This window comes from Protobothrops mucrosquamatus, unplaced genomic scaffold, assembly GCF_001527695.2.
Source record: "Protobothrops mucrosquamatus isolate PMUCROS unplaced genomic scaffold, P.Mucros_1.0 scaffold2448, whole genome shotgun sequence".
NCBI classification, from domain to species: Eukaryota; Metazoa; Chordata; class Lepidosauria; order Squamata; family Viperidae; genus Protobothrops; species Protobothrops mucrosquamatus.
In genome coordinates this window covers 230-15,508 of record NW_015388520.1, presented here as the reverse complement: position 1 = coordinate 15,508, position 15,279 = coordinate 230, and the positions used below count along the sequence as shown (strand labels likewise).

At 45.7% G+C, this 15,279-nt stretch overlaps 1 protein-coding gene across 1 annotated transcript; it reads left to right on the top strand.

Annotated features, from left to right (window-relative positions):
• Positions 1-260: 260 nt before the first annotated feature.
• Positions 261-14,186, top strand: CADM4 (cell adhesion molecule 4; the record flags this gene model as incomplete). Its single annotated transcript, XM_015825025.1, has 7 exons — positions 261-407; positions 665-817; positions 2,522-2,656; positions 3,955-4,116; positions 8,138-8,228; positions 11,800-11,972; positions 14,053-14,186. Coding segments are annotated over 7 exons (995 nt in total), but the record flags the coding sequence as incomplete, so codon positions are not given.
• Between the last annotated feature and the right edge of the window lie 1,093 nt (positions 14,187-15,279).

Sequence of the window (15,279 nt, the reverse complement as noted above, 5' to 3'; positions counted from 1 at the left end):
GGAAGAGAAGCCAGACCTAAGCATTTCCACCATGCTGTACTGACGTCTCTGTAACCTTAATAAATGCTTTTAGGAGAAAATATGCCTGAAAGTCCTTTTAAGTGTTTCGTTAATCAGACACATGACAATTACCTTTGCAAGAAGGTGTTTCTGCTAGGGACAGGTCCACCCATTAAGGCCTTCTTCCTTGATGTTGGCCAGATGTTCTTTCCTTAGGAATTAGGGCTGGTAACCCTTTTCTCTCTCTTTCTCCACTCTAGCTAGAACTCAGGAGGTCCAAGCCGAGAATGTGACAGTAGCAGAAGGCGGGCAAGCTGAGATCAATTGCAAGCTACACCAATATGATGGCTCCATCGTGGTGATCCAGAATCCATCTCGGCAGACGCTCTTCTTCAACGGCACACGAGGTAACCTTGTTTCTAGTCTTCAAGGTGTCGAATTGTGGGCTGGGGATGGGATCACTGAGCCACCAAGAGCTCAGCACCTGGAAGGTGGGTCGTCTACTTTCTTGTTGTCCCTTTGTGTTGACCTACAGCGTTTGTCCAGGGCAGGAGACCAGGAGTGTTCAGAACAGTTGACTGTGGCTTGTTGTGACCTGGGAGAAGATGATCCTTGTTTATTTTATTGGCCCACAACTGAGGCATTTCCCTTCTGCTCCTTACAGCCTTGAAGGATGAGCGTTTCCAGTTGGTGGAGTTCACCCAAAAACAGGTCCGCATTGTGCTGTCCAATGCCCGTCTGGAAGATGAAGGTGGATATTATTGCCAGCTGTACACAGAAGACACCCACCATCAGATCGCCATCCTCACAGTGCTGGGTATGTCTCACCTTGCTTTGGAGATGTGGGAAAGAGCAGGAGGCGGCCTTCATTTGTCCAGGGACTTCCTTAAAGTATGGGAGAATGAAAAGGTGGCTTGGAAGGATAGGATACTGTTTATTATGATCCAGACAGAGAGAGTAGACTAGAGTGATAAGATCAGAAGAGGGTGCTGTACCCCACTGTTTAGCTCAGGGGTGTTCAACAATGGCAACTTTTAAGACCTATGGACTTCAACTCCCAGAATTCCCCAGCCAGCCATGCTGGCTGGGGAATTCTGGGAGTTGAAGTCCACAAGTTTTAAAGTGGCCAAGTTTGAGGACCTCCTGCTCTAAATGTCTATAGAGATTCCTAGTCATCCAGGTCATGGTTGTCCCAAAGGTGCTTTTTCAGGAAGCAACTTCCTTGTTTGTCTTTGAAGACGTTTCACTTCTTCATCCAAGAAGCTTCTTCAGCTCTGACTGGATGGTGGGGAATGGAAGGATTTATATTCCTCGCAGACAGCTGGTCATTTGCCTTCTTTTAAGAGAGTCGTTGAGGCCACTTGGAGGTTCATCTGTGTCCTCAAGGTCACCTGACTAATTCAGATGGAACTGCTGAAAGGACCGTGCTGTAGACTGGAGATAGATGATGTCGTATCCCTCCCCCTCTGTTGAGAGAGGACTGTTCAATTTTGACCTAGATGGCCTCTTTGACCCCTCTTTCAAACCAGCAGACACACATACACCTCCAAGTGGCCCCAACGACTCTCCAAAAGGATGCAAATGACCAGTTTGTCTGCAAGGAACATAAACCCTTCCCTTCCCCGCCATCCACCTAGAGCTGAAGAAGCTTCTTGGATGAGAAGCGAAGCATCTTCAAAGGAAAACAAGAAAGTCCTGAAAAAGCACCTTTGGGTCATCCCTCTAAAGTTCACCTCCTCTAATTCAGACTGCAGCCGACCCGAAGGGAAAAATCAGATATGTCTTGAAAACTGCTGGCGCAAAGAACATTCAAGCACACGACTGTCTAGACAGGCTTCAATGGATGTCCAGAATTTCAGAGCCGTCTGCTTTATCCCCCTCAGGAATGCTCAGAGACTCAACCTAAGATCTTTAGCGTGCCGAACATGTGCTTTGACGCTGAGCTGTAGCCTTTTCTGAAAGTCACACTTTCAGGAATCTACCTAACTTGCCAGACTAAAGACTATTAGAAGACGTGATCATTTCTCAAGGTCAGCCTTTGGCGGTAAGGGAACAGATAATCTTCAAAGAGAGAGAGAGAGAGGGAGAGAAGATTTGGATTCTTCCTTAGCAGGACATCAGTGGAAGCGTTGATGCAGATTAAACAAACCTATACCTCCTGTTTAAAAAAAAAATCGGATTTTGCAAGTACGAATGTTGGAAGGAACAAATAGAGGTCAAGGGATTTAGTAAACCCTTGTTATCTTCAGAAATTCATGCCTACCTCTAGGTTCTCTCTTTGCTTTTCTTCTTAGCTCCATGGCAGAAGGCTAAGTCCTTGTTTTCCTTTGTAAAATGACCGTCTCAGAATTGAGAAGCTTGGGTGAAGACATCTCCGCCCACTATCTCTAGCCGTTGAAGTATTAATTAAGAAAGTTGCTGCATTGGAGGCAGTGTAGGTACTCAGGTGAAGGATTCGACCATGGGGATGTGAGGTGAAGGAGGCAATGACCAATAATTTGCCTGCTTTTTCTTCTTCCAGTTCCCCCAGACAGTCCTTTAGTGGAGGTGAAGGAACAGGCAGTAGAAGGAGGAGAAGTTGAACTCACCTGCAGCATTCCCAGGTCACGCCCTGCGGCCACCCTGCGCTGGTACCGGGACCGGAAAGAGATAAAAGGTACCATTCCAAATGGGCCCCTGTAGAAACCACCTAACAAATAAAACAAATACACTTCCTGGGAAGCAGGATCCAGGCACTTCTTCGTCTGCTGGCGTTTGGGCCAAAGTCAACTTGGAATTCCAAGTGAAGGAATATCTTATTTTTTTCACTTGACGTCTTCCAGATGGCTTGGGTGATGAGGGAGGATACTTCCCACCGTACATCTCTATGGATATTCTCAGTCATCCAGGTCATAGTTGTCTCAAAAGTGCTTTTTAAAAAAAAAAAAAAAAGGTAACTGAACTGTTTTTTGAGAAAGAAGAAGAAGAAATTTCACTTATCCAAGAAGCTTCATCCTGGATGAAACTTCTTGAATGAGAAGTGAAACAACTTCTCCTTCTCCTTCTCCTTCTCCTTCTCCTTCTCCTTCTCCTTCTCCTTCTCCTTCTCCTTCTCCTTCTCCTTCTCCTTCTCCTTCTCCTTCTCCTTCTCCTTCTCCTTCTTCTTCTTCTTCTTCTTCTTCTTCTTCTTCTTCTTCTTCTTCTTCTTCTTCTTCTTCTTCTTCCTCCTCCTCCTCCTCCTCCTTCTTCTTCCTCCTCCTCCTTCTATCTTCTTTCTTCTTTCTTCTTCATCATAATATAATAATAATAATAAAGTTGGAAGGGACCTTGGAGGTCGTCTAGTCCAACTCTCTGTTCAGGCAGGAAACCCTATACCATTTTGGACAAATGGCTGTCCAGTCTCTTCTTAACAACTTCCAGTGTTGGGCATTCACAGTTCCTGGAGGAAGGTTGTTCCACCTGGTTAATTGTTCTAACTATCAGGAAATTTCTCCTTAGTTCTAGGTTGCTTCTCTCCTTGATTAGTTTCCAACCATTCTTTCCCTCCTCCTCCTCCTCCTCCTCCTCCTCCTCCTCCTCCTCCTCCTCCTCCCCTTTCCTTCCTCCCTCCTTCTCCTCATCTTTTCCCATCTTACAATTTGGGATGGATTCAACAATTGTTTCTCCAATAAAGAAACAGGTTCTTTGCCCAGGCCTTGGGCTTTGACATTGTGCAGGGACCACCTTTTTAGTTAGGCTAGTGGGTTGATGCTGCTTGGCCATTGCATATTTTAACTTTTGTAATGTTTTAAATTGTTTTCATTTTGAGTCTGCCCAGAGTCAGTTGTTGAGATGATCCATATAATACATATCTGGGAGTTGAAGCCCACAGATCTTAAAAGTTGCCAAAATTGAACACCCCTGATCTAAAGGGGAGCTGTACGTGCTTGCTGGGGTTACTTGACGGGGCTGGTGTGCTGTTTGTGTGTGTTTCAGGAACAAGCAGCAAGCAAGAACATGGGAAAGTATTCAGCATCACCAGCATGGTGCGTTTTTGGGTGGATCGCAAGGACCACAGCAGCATTGTGACGTGCGAAGCCATCCACCCAGCATTGCGTGGTCAGCGGAAGCAGACGCAATACGTGCTAGATGTGCAGTGTAAGTGACCGCTGGAACTCCCTAGGAAGGGAGGGAGTAGGAGAGGTGGAAAGATTTTGTAAGCCAGGTTCAGGTTAGCGAGATCAAGAAATGGAGCCCTGTTGCATTTGATTGATAGATAGATAGATAGATAGATAGACAGACAGACAGACAGACAGACAGACAGACATAGATATAGATATATACATAGTAGGAAAGATATAGATAGATATAGATATAGATATATACATATAGATATACATATACATATACATACAGACTGACAGACCGACATAGATATAGATATAGATATAGATAGATAGATAGACAGAATGACTGACAGACATATAGATATAGATTGACAGACCTACATAGATATAGATAGATAGATAGATAGATAGATAGATAGATAGATAGATAGATAGATAGATAGATAGATAGATAGATATAGATATAGATATAGATATAGACATATACATATAGATAGACATATACATATAGATTGACAGACCGACATAGATATAGATATATAGATATAGATATAGATAGACAGACAGACAGACAGACAGACAGACAGACAGACAGACAGACAGACAGACAGACAGACAGACAGACAGACAGATAGATAGATAGATAGATAGATAGACAGAATGACTGACAGACATATAGATATAGATTGACAGACAGACATACAGTAGATATAGATATAGATATAGATATAGATAGCTATAGATAGATAGATAGATAGATAGATAGATAGATAGATAGATAGATAGATAGATAGATAGATAGATAGATAGATAGATAGATAGACTGAGATATAGATATATAGATATACATATAGATATACATATAGAAATACATATAGATATACATATAGATATAGATAGATAGACAGACAGACAGACAGACAGACATCACTAGTAGCAGAATACTCCAGCACTTTAAACTGGAGAACAAACAGCGAGAGCAGCTCTCCTAGATCAGATTAAAAACTCATCTAGTCCAATATCCTGTTTTCCCATCGATCAACCAGATGCCGCTGAGAAAACCAGAAGCAGCATTTGAACAAGTACACTCTACCACAGTCTGATTAGCAAAGTAGTTAAGAGTAGGCTGGGTGGTGTGACATGAAGTAGACAGATAGCTAGCCTGAAAATCTCAGGTCAAAGAGTGCGGAGAAGGTTTTTCACCAGAGGGGAGTGAGGCTGGCTCCCCGGTTCAGCTCTGGCTCTCCAGCATTTTAATGAGTTTGATGAGAAAGGAGAGGGAATGCTAATCAGTTGTGGATGACCCCTGGCTGGGCGGGTTAGCTAATATTCTAGGAGACACAAATAAAATTTGCAACGATCTTGATCCGCTGGGAAGGGGCGGAAAGTAACTGCGAGGCTGGAGTAGTCAAATGCAAAGTTAATATTTTAGGAAACGGATCAATTGCTTCAGCTAGAGAGTGGGCAATTTCTGGCTTGGCTCTGCATCTTTTGTGGAGAAGAACTTGCAGGGGGAGCGTCTTAGAGACATAATAATAATAATAATAATAGTAATAATAATAATAATAATAATAATAATAATAATAATAATAATAATAATAATAATAAGAAGAAGAAGAAGAAGAAGAAGAAGAAGAAGAAGAAGAAGAAGAAGAAGAAGAAGAGTAGGAGTAGTAGTAGTAGTAAAGTTGGAAGGGACCTTGGAGGTCATCTAGTCCAACCCCCTGCTCAGGCAGGAAACTCTACACCATTTCAGACAAATGGCTCTCCAGTCTCTTCTTAAAAACTTACAGTGTTGGAGCAGTCACCACTTCTGGAGGCAGGTTGTTCCACTGGTTAATTGTTCTCACTGTCAGGCAATTTCTCCTTAGTTCTAGGTTGCTTCTCTCCTTGGTTAGTTTCCATCCGTTGCTTCTTGTCCTGCCTTCAGGCGCTTTGGAAAATAGCTTGACTCCCTCTTCTTTGGGGCAGCCCCTGAGATATTGGAACACTGCTATCATCTGAGAGAGCCATGTGATATGAGTCCAAAAAAGAAAATAAAAGGGGGGGGGAGGGAAAGGCAATCTGGAACTAGTTCAGACAAGTATGAGAAGATGGTCAGGGGAGCAGAAAGTAAAACTTGTGAAGAGAGATTAAAGGAACAAGGAGAGCAACTCGTCAAAACCCTGAGAGGCTGTGACAGAAAGGGATGTCAGGATTCCTTCCCGAGATCAGAAGGAAACCAGGAGCACCTTTTCCGACTCACACACTGGATTCAAAAGCTCATAAAAGCTGCAGCTCCCTGAAGCTTCTGCCTTTGATTCCAGTCGGTATGTCGGAAAAGGGACGATCAGACTCTTGATTTTTTTTTTACTTTTTATTTTTGGGCATCCGTGTAGTTCCCTCCTACAATGGCTACAAAGAGACTCCTTCAGTGAGCTGTCAGAAACACTTTGGGCCAACCTGAACGCTTTTGAGGGGAGCCAACATCTGCCGCTGTCTTTAAATCTGACAATCCTTGTTAAAGGAAGGCGACCCAGGCGAAGGCAGGGAGTCCTCGCCTTACAACTTAGTGACAGTTCGGCGTTGCAACAGACTCAAAGAGGGGACTTATGACCCCAATCGGAAGTTCCAACAGTGCCCCCCCCAGTCATGTTACCTCAGGTGCTCAACAATATGGCTGTTTTGCAGCATCCCATGGTCACGTGACCATAGTTTACCACAGTTTGTCGTCAAACCGGCACTTACAATAGATTCGCTTACCAATCATGACATTTGCTTAGTGACCGCCATATTCACCTTACCGCCACCACATTAACTTAACAGGCACCACATACACTAGAACAGGTCTTTTCAACCTTTTCACCCATTGTACCACTTTTAGGATACGGCAACATCCGAGTACCACCAGTCGCCTAGCAAGGGGTCAAAAACCTGATGACCCCCCCCAAAAAAGGAAAAAAAGTGATAAAGTACAGGTAGTTCTCAACTTACAACAGTTCGCTTAGTGACTGTTCGAAGTTACAGTGGCACTGAAAAAAGTGCCCCCCAAGCCACAGCTGAGCAAGACACCTGCCTGCCCACCCGGCCGCGCTCTTCCTCCTGTCCGAGGTTTTCATTGTTGTGAGCATTTCTGTTGAGGATTGGCAGCGGGGGTGGGGTGGGGGGGTGTTTGGTTTTTATTCCCCCCGTCTGCTGGGTGGTTGCAGCAGGTTTTGGTCACTTCACATGACCCTGGGACACTGTGACGGTCATAAATATGAATCAGTTGCCAAGCATCTGAATGTAAATCCCAAGACCCTGGAGATGCTGCAACATTCCAGCTGATCGGCATTTTTTCTGGGCTCAGCAGAAGCGCCAGGATCAGTGCTGCTTTCCAGCTGATTGGTGCTTCTTCAGGGCTCAGCAGAAGCACCAGGATCAGTGCCGAGCTCCAGCTGGAGCCTGGCGCTGATCCTGGCGTTTCCACTGAGCCCTGACAGCCCTGAAGCGCCGATCAGCTGGAAAGCGGCACTGATCCTGGCGCTTCCGCTGAGCCCTGACAGCCCTGCAGCTCCAGCCATCTCTTGCTCAGGCTTGTACGGTGCTGCCACCGGTTCAGCTCATTCCCTTCCCCCCACTACCACTTTTCTAGGATGGTCACGTACCACCTGCCAGGTGCCAATGTACCACAGGTGGTACCCGTACCACTGGTTGAAAAGCCCTGCAGTAGAAGATTGTAAAATTGGATTGGTGATGTGACCGATCCATTTTATGACTCTTACGACTCCTAACCATGATGGGCATGTTGTTCCATTAGAGCGGTAACTCGAGGACCACCTGCAAATAATTCTAAACTTGCGTTGGCGTCAGATCAGGCTTGCGGCATTCCTACACCTGAAGGAACAATGGCTGCTATAGTTTGCCTCTTCTTGTTCTTGAAGAGTTTGCGTCTTTTTAAGCGAAGCAAAGGAATTGTCAGGGTCTTTGAGAGTCAGGTGGCCTACAAATTTGGTATTGTTTTTTTTTATTATATACAGATTATTATTAGGGTATTATTATTATTACTGTTCTTTTTTCTTCTCTTTTTCTAGATTCACCCACAGCGAGAATCCACCCCCCTCAAGGAGTCATGAGGGAAGGAGACACCTTAGTTTTGACTTGCGCTGTTAACGGCAACCCACTGTAAGTAATAATAATAGTAATAATAATAATAATAATAATAATAATAATAAAGTTGGAAAGGACCTTGGAGGTCATCTAGTCCAACCCCCTGCTCAGGCAGGAAACCCTACACCATTTCAGACAAAGGCTATCCAGTCTCTTCTTAAAAACTTCCAGTGTTGGAGCTTTCACCGCTTCTGGAGGCAGGTTGTTCCACTGGTTAATTGTTCTCACTGTCAGGAAGTTTCTCCTTAGTTCTAGGTTGCTTCTCTCCTTGATCAGTTTCCATCCGTTGCTTCTTGTCCTGCCTTCAGGCGCCTTGGAGAAGAGCTTGACTCCCTCTTCTTTGTGGCAGCCCCTGAGATAATAGAACACTGCTATCATGTCCCCCCTCGTCCTTCTCTTCATTAAACTAAACATACCCAATTCCAGCAACCGTTCCTTATATGTTTTAGCCTCCAGTCCCCTAATCATCTTTGTTGCTCTTCTCTGTAGTCTTTCTAGAGTCTCAACATCTTTTTTACATTGTGGTGACCAAAACTGGATGCAGTATTCCAAGTGTGGCCTTACCAAGGCATTGTAAAGTGGTATTAACACTTCACGTGATCTTGATTCTATCCCTCTGTTAATGCAGCCCAGCACCGTGTTGGCTTTTTTGGCAGCACACGGCTGGCTCCTATTTAAGGGATTGTCCACTAGGACTCCGAGATCCCTCTCACAGTTACTACTATACTATACCTCTACATTTGGTTTTTCTTGCCTAAATGTAGAACCTTACTTTTTTCACCATTGAATTTCATTTTTTTAGATAGCCCTTCTTCCAGATGGGAAAAAGCAAATTTTGGGCTTATTTTGGTGGCAACAGGAAAGAACCTGGTGCAGAAAACAAGGCAGCTTTGAGATCCCGTTTTGGGAAAAGGAAGTTCATGGATGTGGCAGCTGGTCACCCTGCTCTTTAAAAAAAGAAAAGAAAAGAAAAAGAGCGTTTTTTACTGACATTTATTAAACCCCCAAATCCGGTGCTGAGAAAAGCTGAAATTGGCCACCCCTAACAAATGAGAGAGCTGCCAAGTGAGATATTGGAATATTTTGGGCTTCATCAACCAAGGGTATTGATTATTAGACCAGATCTGCCTCTATCTGCATTTGAACTAAAACAATATATCAGAAACCCAACTTTTCACAAAAGACCCTTTTGATGGGGGAAGCAGTTTTTGATCAGCCAGCCTGGGAACCTCGGAGATAACTTGTAGATTTCTGATTGCTAGCCAGCATGGCCAACGGCCATGGATGTGGGATTCTGGAGCAGTGTTTCTTGACCTTAGCAACTTTAAGCTGTGTGGACTTCAGTTCCCAGAATTCCCCAAACAGCATGCTGGGAAGTGTGGGAGTTCTAGTTCTGCCTTAGGCATGAAAGCCGGCTCGGTGACTTTGGGCCAGTCACCAGGAGACAGTGAATTCTAGTCCCACCTTAGGCATGAAAGCCGGCTGGGTGACTTTGGGCCAATCACCAGGAGACAGTGAATTCTAGTCCCACCTTAAGCATGAAAGCCAACTGGGTGACTTTGGGCCAATCACCAGGAGACAGGGAATTCTAGTCCCACCTTAGGCATGAAAGCTGGCTGGGTGACTTTGGACCAATCACCAGGAGATCGTGAGTTCCAGTCCCGCTTTAGGCATGAAAGCCGGCTGGATGACTTTGAGCGTCACTCTCTCAGTCCAACCCACCTCACAGGGTTATTGTGGGGAAAATAGGAGGAGGAAGAGTTATTAGGTATGTTTGCTGCCTCAAGTTATTTATAAAAATAATAAAGGCAGGATAAAAATCTAATAAATAAATGTCTCGCCCTACCTGTAGCCCAGGATATAGGATGCCCTAGAATAGAGTTGGGCAGATTTTAAATTTGAAGGCTCTGCCCTTTTTAAAAAAAACTTAAGATTTCAAGGTCCATTAACTGCTTCCATCTCTAAAATAAGATTTTTGGGGTTGAGCATAGAACCAAATGCAAAATGGCGGGTGGAGAGGAGACGGTCCAACTATGGATTGCGCTCAAAGTTGCTGGAGTGGAATGCCAAAACACAGTGTTTCTCAGCCTTGACCACAGCTGGCTGGGGAATTCTGGGAGTTGAAGTCCTCTCCAAGTGGTCAAGATTGAGAAACTGCCATTACAGATATATGGTGGTCAACTTCAAGACTCACGGAGTCCTGCCACTCCCACTGTGCAAATCTTAATTTCTACCCTTCGATTGGTCAAATTTAAGTGACGGGGTGCAATATTTTTTGTTTGCCCCTGTAAACCAGCAGAGAACCTTTTCGATCTAGCGCAAAAGATCCCAATCTTTTCCAGGCGATGTTGAAGTCAATTTTGACTTCTCTCTGTCTTGGAGCATCAGCTGTTTCAGAGACAGTGCGTGCAGGTGTGAAAAATGAGACATGGGCGATAGCTGTTGGTGGCAGGTGCACCTCTGAGTCACTTTTCTCCTCCGACGATTGGGTTTGGCATGTTTTCTATAACCTTGGTGAAGGAGATGCAATTTGATAAATAAAAAAAAAAGAATAGGCAAAGGGAGGACATGAAACAGACCCTGGCTTGTTCCCTGCCCTGTGTGTCAACAATTCTGGTCTGTATTTTGCTGCTAATGCCAACAGGCACAAGTGGAGAAAGAATTTCTATCCTGGGCAGATTGGCTTTATTGCATTTAACCAATCGGCAATAGATAATTGCTGGACATGGATATTTGATCCGGGATCAATTTGGCTTAAATTTTTTTTAGGATGATTTTGGATTGAAGCTACAGTAAATTTTTCACAAGTCGATGAGCATAACAGTTTGTTAACAGGGGTTTTGGTGATTTTAATCTTGTCTTTTTTTTTCATTATTACGGATCATCTTTATTATTTTTATATCCTTATATATTATTCGTATCAGTATTGTCTTTCCTGTGAACTATTATGTCATTGATATAAAATTCTTTTGGCCTGTTTCATAATGGGTGGGAGAGATTAACATTGTTGCATTGTATTAATCAACATTCAATTAGGAAGGATGCTGTGGGTATATGTGTTAACCTTTTTTTTTAAGGACACTTTTTAAATGTCTTGTTTGTTGTGGGTTTCCCCCCCCCCTTTTTTTTTTCTTTTTTTCAATATTTTGATGTTTTTTATATATTTTTTTAATAAACTTTTTTTTTTTTAAAAAAAAAAGATTCCTCTCCTGGGCATAGTTACCATCCATATAATAAAGCCAGCAATTTCGCCTAAATGCCTGCCTGTCCCATTAGGGTCCTGAGGCCCAAATCCTCATTTTTTTCCACCCTTTTGTGAACAAGCTGTCCTTGCCGCTCTCCCTGACCCGCCTGACTGATGGGTACAATTCCTGAGCAGAGTTATTACTCAGAGTGCCCCTTGATCCAACCGCTGCCTCACGTGTCCATCCATCACCTGGTCTGGCAGCAAATAACCTTGAAGAGAAAGAGCTGCTGTTTCAAAAGGGAGGTGTGTGGAGGCGGCAAGGATGCTACGCTGGTGGCCAGAAGGGGCTGGGGGGACGGTGAGGCAGGGGCTAATAGATTTTTGGGGTGCCCCTTTCAGGCCCAGAGACATTAAATGGAGCCGAGCGAACGACACGTTGCCGGAGCGGGCCCTGATAGAGGGTGAAGTGCTGACCATCCCCAGCCTCAGCATGCTGGATAACGGCACCTACTCGTGCCACGTGGCCAATAAACATGGACGGTCCTCGGACCAGTACGTGCTGGTGGTTTATGGTGAGTAAGCAAAATCTTCGCAGCCTCCTCAACCCAGAACCCCATGTTCCAGATCTTCCGGCACTTGTTCCATTTGGTCTTCGTGGTCCCAGACCCAGTTCTCGCACTTGGGCCTAGGACAGTGGTTCTCAGCCTGTGGGTCGGGACCCCATTTGGGGTCAATCGACCATTTCATGGGGGTCACCAAGCAAGGCTGTCTGCCATTTTTTTTGTCCGCCATTTTTTTTGTCTGCCATTTTTTCCCCCTTTTCTGGCGGGTGCCTTACCTCCCTTGAGCTGGGCCAGCTGGTGGTCAGCCTGCTCTGTCTCTGCCGCTTGCCAGCTACGCCTCGGCCGGCGCAGGGGGCGGAACCACGCATGCGCGGCGCTCCCAGGCAGGGAAAGTCCTCGACTTATGACCGGTTTAGTCCTCGACTTACGACCGGTTTAGTCCTCGACTTACAACCGGTTTAGTCCTCGATGTACGACCAGTTTAGTCCTCAACCTACGACCGGTTGGGGTCGCGGCATTAAAAAGGTTGAGAACCACTGGCCTAGGACAGGGGTGGGGAACTTCGGCTCTTTTATGACTCGTGGACTTCAACTCCCAGAATTCCTGAGCCAGCATGGCTCAGCATGGAAACCTCTCCCTTTCCCCTCAGCACGGCTGGCTCAGGAATTCTGGGAGTTGAAGTCCATGAGTCATAAAAGAGCCAAGGTTCCCCACCCCTGGGTCTCGGACAACTCGCCCCTGCCAATTCGGCATGGGACAATTTGCCACGGAACATGAGTTACGCCGATATCGCAAAAATAGTGGAATAGAATCATTAAAGAAAGGACGCCAAAAGTGGGACGGGAGGAAAGGTGAAGGACAAAACTTAAAATGTTTTTGTAAAATTATTTTAAATCATTCAATTCAGTTGTTGAATTGTCCTTGGGCGAGTTGTCCCGTTCCAACCATTCCCCAGAGCAGGAATGCATTCTTATGCGACTTACGACGGTACTGAAAAAAACTGACTCGCATTAACAACTGTCTCAGCAGCCCCGCAATCACATCCTCAGAATCTGGACACGAGGCAACTGGCCTGTGTTTACGACACCTGCAGCATCCCAGGGTCCTGTGATCTCCCTTTGTGACCTTCCCGGCCTGCTTCCGATCAGGGAAACTGGATTTGCTTAACAACCGCAGTGATTCATTTAACGACCTCAGGGTTTCACTTAACAAACTTGGCAAAAACGGTCATACAAAATCAGACACGAGTCGCTTCACGACCTACCTTGCTTAACAACGGAAAAATCTGGTCCCAATATTTCACTTTGGACAGTGGCTGAGTGGAGAAGAAGCGCCTGTTTACAGACACCCCTCACCCCCTGCCCATTGCCTTTCACATAAAACAGCGGTTCTCAACCTATGGGTCGCGGCCCCATTTGGGGTCGATCGACCATTTCACGGGGGTCGCCAAGCAAGGCTGTCCACCATTTTTTTGTTCGCCATTTTTTCCCCCTTTTCTGGCGGGTGCCTTACCTCCCTTGGGCTGGGCCAGCTGGTGGTTGGCCTGCTCCGTCTCTGCCGCTTGCCAGCTACGCCTCGGCTGGCGCAGGGGGCGGAACCACGCATGCATGGCGCTCCCGGGCAGGGAAAGTCCTCGACTTACGACCGGTTGGGTAGTCCTCGACTTACGACCGGTTTAGTCCTCGACTTACGACCGGTTTAGTCCTCGACGTACGACCGGTTTAGTCCTCGACTTATGACCGGTTGGGGGTCGTGGCATTAAAAAGGTTGAGAACCACTGACATAAAACTAGCCCATGAGGGGGGCCCCCAGATGGAGCTGACCCTTTTTCACTCTGGGTCAGTCAGCTGTTTTGAGAACCAACTGTAAGCGCATCCTTCCAGGTCAAGGGGAACAGTTTTCTGCTGAGGCCTGAGGCGGAACTGGCTGCTGACTTGGGCCATTGGTTTGCCGCTGCCAAGAGGGTGGCCAGAGATTGGAAAAACGGAGGAGACCCCCCCCCCCTTTTTTTCTGCAAAGCAGGGCAATTCTTGCAAGAGTCATTTCCACCTCCGGTTCCTGCCTTCAGCACCTTCCTTCTCCTTTGCAGATCCTGGGGCTATTGTTGAGGCCCAGACTTCAGTGCCATATGCCATTGTGGGGGGCATCCTGGCTCTCCTCGTCTTTCTCGTCATCTGCGTACTCATCGTCATGGTCTGGTGCTCCATCCGGCAGAAAGGTTAGTAAGGGGAACCCAGGAGGGTCTCTTAGTGGCCTCGTCTGTGACCGCTGGCCAATGAAGTGGAAGCTGGTGTTGTTTTTCAGATTGCTTCCAAGTGGGCATTGCAAGCATGTATTTGGGGTGTTGAGCATTGGGTTGAGATGCTAATGCCAGGTGGGACCAGCTTCTCTTGTTGTCTTCCCCCTTGGGAATGTGGGAAGCAGGACACAGCAGCACTCTGCAAGCCACCCAGTGTCAGAGTCAAATTCTAAGACATAGAACCAACACAGCCATTCACCTGCTCTGCCTTGGCCTCTTCTACACCGCTGTCAGCACCAGCTCTTTCTTCTCCTTGGCACCTGAAGGCAGAAGGAGAAACAATAGATGGAATCTAATCCAGGAGAGAACCAAGCTAGAACTAAGGAGAAACTTCCCGACAGTAAGAGCAACTAATCAGCGGAACGACTTGCCTCCAGAAGTTGTGTGTGCTCCAAACCTGGAGGTTATTAAGAAGAGATTGGACAATCATTTGTCTGAAATGCTATAGGATGCCTGAGTAGAGGGATGGACTAGAAGACCTTCAAGGTCCCTTCCAACTCTGTTATTCCGTTATTCTCACTGTGGTCACTGAATGCAGAGACCAGGTACCACCGAGTGGAAGAAGTTGGTAGTGGGTTGGTGTCCAGTGGTACTCACTATGACACTATTATTATTATTATTATGTTCAGACTGGATTTGGCATTTTGTCTACCTATCGAGTCCTTACCCAGGACCTGGGATAGGCAGATGTGGATGTTTGATGGTATTACAGATATCATCGCAGGATGGAAGCGGTTCCTAGTAAGGCCGCCTTTTGCAATTGATTAATGGCGAATCTGTCAATGCCGATGATGGTGTTCAAGTGGTGCTCCAGTTGTTTTGGGATTGCACCCAAGGTGCCTATTACTATTGGTACTACCCTTGCTTGCTTTTGCCACAGTCTTTCTATTTCTATTTGTAGGTCTTTATATTTTGTTATCTTCTCCAGTTCTTTCTCGTCTATTCTGCTGTCTCCAGGCACTGCCACATCCACTATCCAGACTTTTTTGTCTTTCTTATCGACAATTGTTAAGTCCG